Source organism: Colobus angolensis, unplaced genomic scaffold (assembly GCF_000951035.1).
Source record: "Colobus angolensis palliatus isolate OR3802 unplaced genomic scaffold, Cang.pa_1.0 Scaffold83, whole genome shotgun sequence".
NCBI lineage: Eukaryota > Metazoa > Chordata > Mammalia > Primates > Cercopithecidae > Colobus > Colobus angolensis.
In genome coordinates, this window is record NW_012122154.1 from 4,312,599 (window position 1) to 4,321,266 (window position 8,668).

The 8,668-nt window shown below is 41.8% G+C and overlaps 1 protein-coding gene across 1 annotated transcript in view; it reads left to right on the forward strand.

The window, feature by feature from the left end:
* Positions 1-8,668, forward strand: part of FBXL20 (F-box and leucine-rich repeat protein 20) — a 186,939-nt gene that overhangs the window by 154,784 nt on the left and 23,487 nt on the right. The window contains 4 exon segments of the mRNA XM_011929910.1: positions 1,630-1,725; positions 4,338-4,476; positions 5,472-5,519; positions 7,434-7,448. Coding sequence (XP_011785300.1) covers positions 1,630-1,725; positions 4,338-4,476; positions 5,472-5,519; positions 7,434-7,448 — 298 coding nt within the window.

The following is an 8,668-nucleotide window of genomic DNA, read 5'->3' on the forward strand; positions in this document are numbered from 1 at the left end:
ACAGGTAAAATGGTATGTTTGGAATTGGCTTTAAAATCCTGGAATAAAAAAGGGGGGAAGAAGAGATGGCATAAATTTTTTTTTTTTTTTTTTGAGATGGAGTTTTGCTCTTGTTGCCTAGGCTAGAGTGCAATGGTGCAATCTTGGCTCACTGCAACCTCCGCCTCCTGGGCTCAAGCCATTCTCCTGTCTCAGCCTTCCCGGTAGCTGGGATTACAGGCATGTGCCACCATGCTCAGCTAATTTTGTATTTTTAGTAGAGACGGGGTTTCACAATGTTGGTCAGGCTGGTCTGGAACTCCTGACTTCAGGCGATCCACCCACCTCAGCCTCCCAAGAAATAAAAATATTTAATAGTAGAATACTGATAAATGTTGGGCCAGGTGCAGTGGCTCATACTTGTAATTCCAGCAGTTTGGGAGGCTGAGGCGGGTGGATCACTTGAGGCCCAGAGTTGGAGACCAGCCTGGCTAATATGGCAAAACCTCATCTCTACTAAAAATATGAAAAATTAGCTGGGTGTGGTGGTGTGTGTCGGTGGTCCCAGCTACTTGGGAGGCTGAGGCATGAGAATCGCTTGAACCCGGAGGTGGAGGTTGCAGTGGGCCTAGATTGCACCACTGCTCTCCAGCCTGGGCAACAGAGCAAGATTGTCTCAAAAAGAAAAATAGTATTTATAAATGTTGAAGTTTACTGATGGTACATGTGGGTTCTCTGTATTATTTACTCTTGTTTGTATTTGAAGTTTTTCATGATATGTTAAAAATTAAAATGCGGGCCGGGCGCGGTGGCTCAAGCCTGTAATCCCAGCACTTTGGGAGGCCGAGACGGGCGGATCACGAGGCCAGGAGATCAAGACCATCCTGGCTAACATGGTGAAACCCCGTCTCTACTAAAAAATACAAAAAACTAGCTGGGCGAGGTGGCGGGCGCCTGTAGTCCCAGCTGCTGGGGAGGCTGAGGCAGGAGAATGGCATAAACCCGGGAGGCGGAGCTTGCAGTGAGCTGAGATCTGGCCACTGCACTCCAGCCTGGGTGACAGAGCCAGACTCCATCTCAAAAAAAAAAAAAAAATTAAAATGAGAACTTGACTGCCAGAGAAAAGTCTTTAATACATAAACTTACTTTTTTCAGCCCAGTATCAGTCTGTCATCCATCTTTTGTATACTTTGCAAAAAATCATTTCCTACATTACTGTTATGCAAAAGGTTATCTTGAGTAGGGATTTAAGTGAAAAAACATGCAGAGCTTTTCTTCTTCATGTTTGATTATGTGCTAGTAGATAGCCATTAGCTTCTGGTGTTTCTAGATTTGCAAAATGCATATAGATCTCTTAGAAATCACATAAGTATCATGTTGTCAATTGCTGTTAACATTTTAAAATGTGAATCAAACATCATCTTCCCCTCATGCAAATTCTCATATGCAGCACAGCCTTTTTTCTTTGTGAATGGTATCTGTCTCTTCCTCAATGTGAAGGGTCCTAAGATATATAACTGCTTTTTTAGGGGTATGAAAATTTTACAGTTCTTATATATACACATATGTTTAATGAGAACAGTGTCTGATATACCAAGGATGTGTACTTGTCTTGTTTATTCATTATTTTCTCCTTTTTCCATTTTTCAGTACATGTACTAGCCTTAGCAAGTTCTGTTCCAAACTCAGGCACCTTGACTTGGCTTCCTGTACATCAATAACAAACATGTCTCTAAAAGCTCTGAGGTAAATTTCTTATAATAAGCATGTCCAGTAATCAGAAAAAATACATACTTTAAAAGAATAACTAAAGTTGGAATTGAAGGCAACTCTGTTTTATGGATATATTCTGTAGTTCAGAATAGATATTTTGTTTTACCACTTGCCCAGATTACAGTTATGGGACATACTAAAGTGAAATGACTAGAGGTAACTAGGATTTCTGAACTAGGGTAGTACAGTTTATACATAAAAAATTAGATTTTTATGAAGTCTTATTTTCAAAAAGAAAATAAGGCCAGGCACGGAGGCTCATATCTATAATCCCAGCACTTTGGGAGGCCGAGGCGGGCAGATCACGAGGTCAAGAGATTGAGACCATCCTGGCCAACATGGTGAAACCCCATCTCTACTAAAAATATAGACATTAGCTGGGTGTGGTGGCATGCGTCTGTAGTCCCAGCTACTCGGGAAGCAGAGGTTGCAGTAAGCTTAGATTGCGCCATTGCACTCCAGTCTGGTGACAGAGTGAGACTCCATCTCAAAAAAACAAAAAAAGGGCATGTGTTATTATAGCTTAGTGCTTAAAACACGTATCTGGAGCCAGATTATTAACCAGGTACTTTAAGCAAACATAACCTTTCTGAGCTTTTTCTTATCACCTCATAACATGTTAAGGTTTAACAAGGTATTAGGCGACACCATATAAAGTTTTGCTAGTATTTGACAGTTTTCATGTTATAAGAATGACAGCTACGTGTGGCTCAACCTAATGTATATAAAGTGCTTTAAAAAGGGTCCCTGAGGCCCTGGGCGTGGTGGCTCACACCTGTAATCCCAGCTCTTTGGGAGCCCAGGGTAGGAGGATCACTTGAGCTCGGGAGTTCTAGTCCAGCCTGCGCAACACAGGGAAACCCTGTCTCTACTAAAAAAAATAAGAAAATTCGCCAGGCGTGGTGGCATAGCCCTGTAGTCCCAGCTGCTCAGGGTCTGAGACGGGAGGATCACTTGAGCCTGGCAGGTTGAGGCTGCAGTGAGCTGTAATTGTGCCACTGCACTCTAGGCTGGGCAACAGAACGAGACCTCATCTCAAGAAAAAAGAAATACAAATTTAGTTAAGTAGAGTATAAATAATCTAAAATGTGGCTCCTTTTAGACCTTCTTTGTGAATATTGAACACGTACCTAAGACGGTTTGCTGTGTAGGCTAATAAACTTGATAATATAACAACTTTTATCATTTATAACATATTTTCACATAAATGATCTTTTTTATTTAAAAGCTTTGTGAAGTAGAGTGGATGGGCGTTTTACAGCTAAGAAAATCTAGAAAGTTGTTGACTGCCAGGTACTGTAATGCAACCATGAGATGTAACTGAGTAAGATACTGCTGCCCTTAAGTTGTTCACAGTCAACTGTTACTGTGGAATAAATGCTATGATAGGAATGAGTACATCAGTTTTGGGAAAACATAGAGGTATGGGGCTAATCTTAGACTAAGAGAGGTTCAGACAGGCTTCCTAAAGTCACCTTCCTGAAGTTAAACTATTAATATTGGAGAATGAACTTGAACCAGGATATCATGGCTTTATCTTCTGGGACTTTTCGGCAGGCAGGAATATTTCAAACAATTTATGGAGTGTTTTCCAAAGACTATTATAGAAAACTTGGAATTCATCCATAATCCAAATATGAAGCTAAACTGTTAAGAGTAGATGGAATCAACGATGAAACTAGTATTTTGAAGGTAGAGATTGGACATAAGATATCCTAAATTCAGCCTACAAAAGCAGTACTCTAGAAACATCTCAAGGAGATACACAGGGCCTTTGTAATTTTTTAAAATAAAAGTTTAAAAGCCTTCATTACCACTTTGGTACTGTGAGTTGAATATCCCTATTTCAAAAATCCAAAATGTAACTGGGTGCTACTTGAGGGACTGAGGTGGGAGGATCACTTGAGCCATGGAGGTCACAGATATAGTGAGCCCTGATGGCGCCACTGCACTCCAGCCTGGGTGACAGAGCGAGACCCTGTCTCAAAAAAAAAAAAAAAAGAAAATTTCAAGCGCTTCCAAATCCCAAACTTTTTGAGTATCGATGTTACCCTCAAAAGAAATGCTCATTAGGGCACTTCAGATTTTCAGATATGGGATATTCAACTATGTAAGTATAATGCAAATACTGCAAAATTAGACATCTGAAACACTTCTGGTACCAAGCATTTAAGATAAGGGATACTCAACTGGTAATAGCATTCCTCGATGGAGAATCTGGTTTTGAATCTGAGCTCTTTATTAATTACTCTGTAAGCTAGAATAAATCACTTAATTTCCATTTTCTGTCTAGAGAGCTTTGAGATATGTGATAAGTACAAAAGGAATATAAATCTGAAAAACATTATAATGCTTTGTTGGTTAAGCTGGATTTTAGATGATCCTACTAATGATATAGTCCCATGTGAATACCACATTGATAAATCAGCTTTTTTTCTAAATATACATTAGGTAAATATGTTTTTTCTTGTGGGAAAAAAATGGGAATGTTTCCATTCCTTTACTAAACAGCCAGTAAATTGAGACGTTGGTGTTTTTGGAATTGGATTTAGTGATATGTTTCTCTTATTTTGTTTTATCCTTAGTGAGGGATGTCCACTGTTGGAGCAGTTGAACATTTCCTGGTGTGACCAAGTAACCAAGGATGGCATTCAAGCACTAGTGAGGGGCTGTGGGGGTCTCAAGGCCTTATTCTTAAAAGGCTGCACACAGGTAATACTCCATGTAGGGCTCGTGAAATTCAGAAGAATCATGAACGAATCATGAGTTCTTTATAGGCAGCCCCAAAATGTTTGTCTGGAGGGGAAGGTTAGTTGTGTGTATTATTGACCAAAGACAAATGCCTACCAAAGATTAAAGTGTTTTTCTTAGGATAAAAGAATGAGAAGAATTAACATCCAACCAAAAATAAACTTGAGGAGGAGGGAGACAAGGTGGAAAGATAAGATTATATTAAAGATACACCATGGTCAAGAAGAGTTTCGTGCAGTTTAATTTGTGCTGAGAAGAAAACTTGGCATGTTGTCACTGCCTGATACTTTGAACCAGATAGGCAAAGAAGGCAGTTTCCACTTGTTTTTTAACTACCAGTGTTTCTTAAATATGCCAGGGGTATAGCAGCCTGCATTTTATAATATTGATGCTTATTTCCTGCCAGTCATATTACAAATCCAACATATTTTGTCATTAAAAATTTTACTATCTCAGTGTTCTATAGTGAAAAAAAGAATTGATTAGTTAGCCTCTGGAAAGAAATGAGTGGATTTAAATTGTGACTGACAAACTAAGGCTAGGCTCTACTTTATTTTCTTAATGGTTACTAAAACCATAACTTGGGATTCCATTAAAAATGCCTTGATTCTTTTATCATGATGAGAGGGGTTCCATTGTTCGAAAGAGAATTTCAGATGTATGACTGCCTTAAAACAACAACTTGAGCTTCTGGTTATTTATGGAATCCTGAAAAATACTGATTGGAATATATCATTATAATCAGTTACTTACCATCTGTTCTCAGCACTGTAAGCATGGCAGCTATCTTCCAGTGGGAGATGGACACTGGATTCCTTTCTTGGCTGTTTTTCCTCAAAGTTTGTTTATGAAAAACTTTATAAGGGGTGTGTAGAAGTTTGAAAATTATTTTAGTTTCATGGGCCCTCAGCAAAATGCTGTCAGGTATATTTAATTTATCAGAAGTAAAACCCATAAAAACTAGGCAGTGTTAACTTCATCTTTGTTCTTGATGTGATGATAATGTGAATTTGAATGTGGTCAAAGCTGATTTTAAATCCTGAGAATCATAATAGAATTATACTGTTATGTGATCATAGCTTATTTTCTGGTTCATTGTTCCTTCAAAACTTGGTTGGCTGGGCCGGGCGCGGTGGCTCAAGCCTGTAATCCCAGCACTTTGGGAGGCCGAGACGGGCGGATCACGAGGTCAGGAGATCGAGACCATCCTGGCTAACACAGTGAAACCCCGTCTCTACTAAAAAAATACAGAAGTTAGCCGGGCCTGGTGGTGGGCACCTGTAGTGCCAGCTAATTGGGAGGCTGAGGCAGGAGAATGGCGTGAACCCGGGAGGCAGAGCTTGCAGTGAGCCGAGATCATGCCACTGCACTCCAGCCTGGGCGACAGAGCGAGACTCCGTCTCAAAAAAAACGAAAAACAAGTGTGAGTGTGTGTGTATGTATAAGCACACACATACATGTACACATATATTTACACACTATATATGTATACATTACATACACACACATATAGACAAAATATGTACATTACATTTGCAGGTTTAATTTGGTGTTTCTTCATCCTTCCAGCAGGCAGGAATCACAGTGAACTTAAAGAACCAATTCTGGCCGGGTGCGGTGGCTCAAGCCTGTAATCCCAGCACTTTGGGTGGCCGAGATGGGTGGATCATGAGGTCAGGAGATCGAGACCATCCTAGTTAACATGGTGAAACACCGTCTCTACTAAAAATACAAAAAAATTAGCTGGGCGTGGTGGCAGGCACCTGTAGTCCCAGCTACTCGGGAGGCTGAGACAGGAGAATGGCGTGAACCCAGGAGGCAGAGCTTGCAGTGAGCCGAGATTGTGCCACTGTACTCCAGCCTGTGTGACAGGGTAAGACTCTGTCTCAAAAAAAAAAAAAAAAATTAGCTGGGTTTGGTGGTGTGTGCCTGTAGTCCCAGCTACTTGGGAGGCTGAGGTGAGAAGATCAATTGAGCTTGGGATGTTGAGGTGCAATGAGCTGGAATCATGCCACAGCACCCCAGCTCGGGCAACAGAGTGAGACCTTGTCTCAAAAAAATAAATAAGAAGACGAACAATATATACTCGTCAAATTATTTTCAATTGGCATCTATATTTTAGTGTTTTGACTTGTTCAAACTATCAGCTTTTTTGTGTCTACCCCAAAACTTCTGAATTTTACTCAGATAATTTGCTGAAACTATTCAGGCACCTAGAATGTTAACAGTACATCTTTATTTAATTTTATTATTTATTAATTTTTTTTGAGGCAGAGTCTTACTCTGTTACCCAGGCTCGAGTGCAGTGATGAGATCTGCACTCACTGCAGCCAACCTCCTAGGCTCAAGCGATTCTCCTGCCTCAGCCTCCTTCGTAGCTGGGATTACACGCCACACCCAGGTTTTTTGTTTTTTGTTTTTTGTTTTTGTTTTTTTTTTTTGAGACAGTCTCACTCTGTCTAGAGTGCAGTGGTGACACTGCACTAAGCTCATTGCAACCTCTGCTGCCTGGGTTCAAGCAATTCTCCTACCTCCGCCTCCTGAGTATCTAGAATTACAAGTGTGTATCACCCTTTTTTTTTGAGACCGAGTCTCACACTGTTGCTGGGGCTGGAGTGCAGAGGTGCCATCTTGGCTCACTGCAACTACAGCCTCCCAGGTTCAAGCGATTCTCCTTGCCTCAGCCTCCCAAGTAGCTGGGATTATAAGCGCTCGTCACCATGCCCGGCTGATTTTTTTTGTATTTTTAGTAGAGATGGGGTTTTGGTATGTTGGCCAGGCTGGTAATTTTTGTATTTTTAGTAGAGATGGTGTTTTGCCATGTTGACCAGGCTAGTCTTGAACTCCTGACCTCAGGTGATCTGCCTGCCTCAGCCTCCCAGAGTGCTGGGATTACAGGTATAAGCCACCGCCATGGCCATATTTTTGAGACAGAGTCCTGCTCTGTGACGCAGGCTGGAATGCAGTGGTATGATTTTTACTCACCTTCACCTCCCGGGCTCAAGTGATTCTCCCACCTCAGCCTCCCTAGTAGTTGGAACTACAGATATGCACCACCACACTCAGCTAATTTTTGTATTTTTTTTGTAGAAATGGGGTTTCGCCATGTTAGCCAGGTTGGTTTCAAATTCCTGAGCTCAAGTAATCCACCTGGCTTAGCCTCCCAAAGTGCTGGGAATACAGGCGTGAGCCACATGCCTGGCCAACAGTACACCTTTAGCGTTTTTCTCTTGCCTTAAAAATTACAAATGTATTTGCCTTGGAGTGAGAGTTGCTCATGGCAAAGAAAAAACTCATGAGTTCCTTTTTTTTTTTTTTTTTTTGGTGAAGTCTCACTGTCACTCAGGCTGGGATCGTAGCTCACAGCGACCTCCAGCTACAGGGCTCAAGCAATCCTCCCACTGCAGCGTTCTGAATAGCTTGGTTTACAGGTGTGTGCCATCACACTTGGCTAAGTTTTTAATTTTTTGTAGAGATAGGGTCTCCCTATGTTGCCAGGCTGGTCTCAAACGTCTGGGCTCAAGCAATCCGCCTGCCTCAGCCTCGCAAACTGCTCTTCCTTGCAATTCTGATTACTATAGTTGCTGACTAAGAATTTGCCTGATTTCATTTTATTTATTTATTTATTTATTTATTTATTTAGAGACGGAGTCTCGCTCTGTTGCCCAGGCTGGAGTGCAGTTCACTGCAACCTCCAGGAGGTTCAAGCAATTCTCCTGCCTCACCTTCCCAAGCAGCTGGGATTATAGGGCATGCCACCATGCCTGGCTAATTTTAGTAGAGATGGAGTTTTGCCATGTTGGCCAGGCTGGTCTAGAACTCCTGACCTCAAGTGATCTGCTGGCTTTGGCCTCCCAAAGTGCTGGGATTACAGGTGTGAGCCATTGCACCCAGCCATGATTTCATATTTAAGACTGGAATGTGGCCAGGCACAGTGGCTCACGCCTGTAATCCCAACACTTTGGGAGGCTGAGACGGTGGATCGTTTGAGGTCAGGAGATCGAAACCAGCCTGGCCAACATGGTGAAACCCCATCTCCACTAAAAATACAAAAATTACCCGGGCGTAGTGGTGTGTGCCCGTAATCCCAGCTACTTGGGAGGCTGAGGCAGGAGAATCGCTTGAACCCAGGAGGTGGAGGTTGCAGTGAGCCGAGATTGCACCA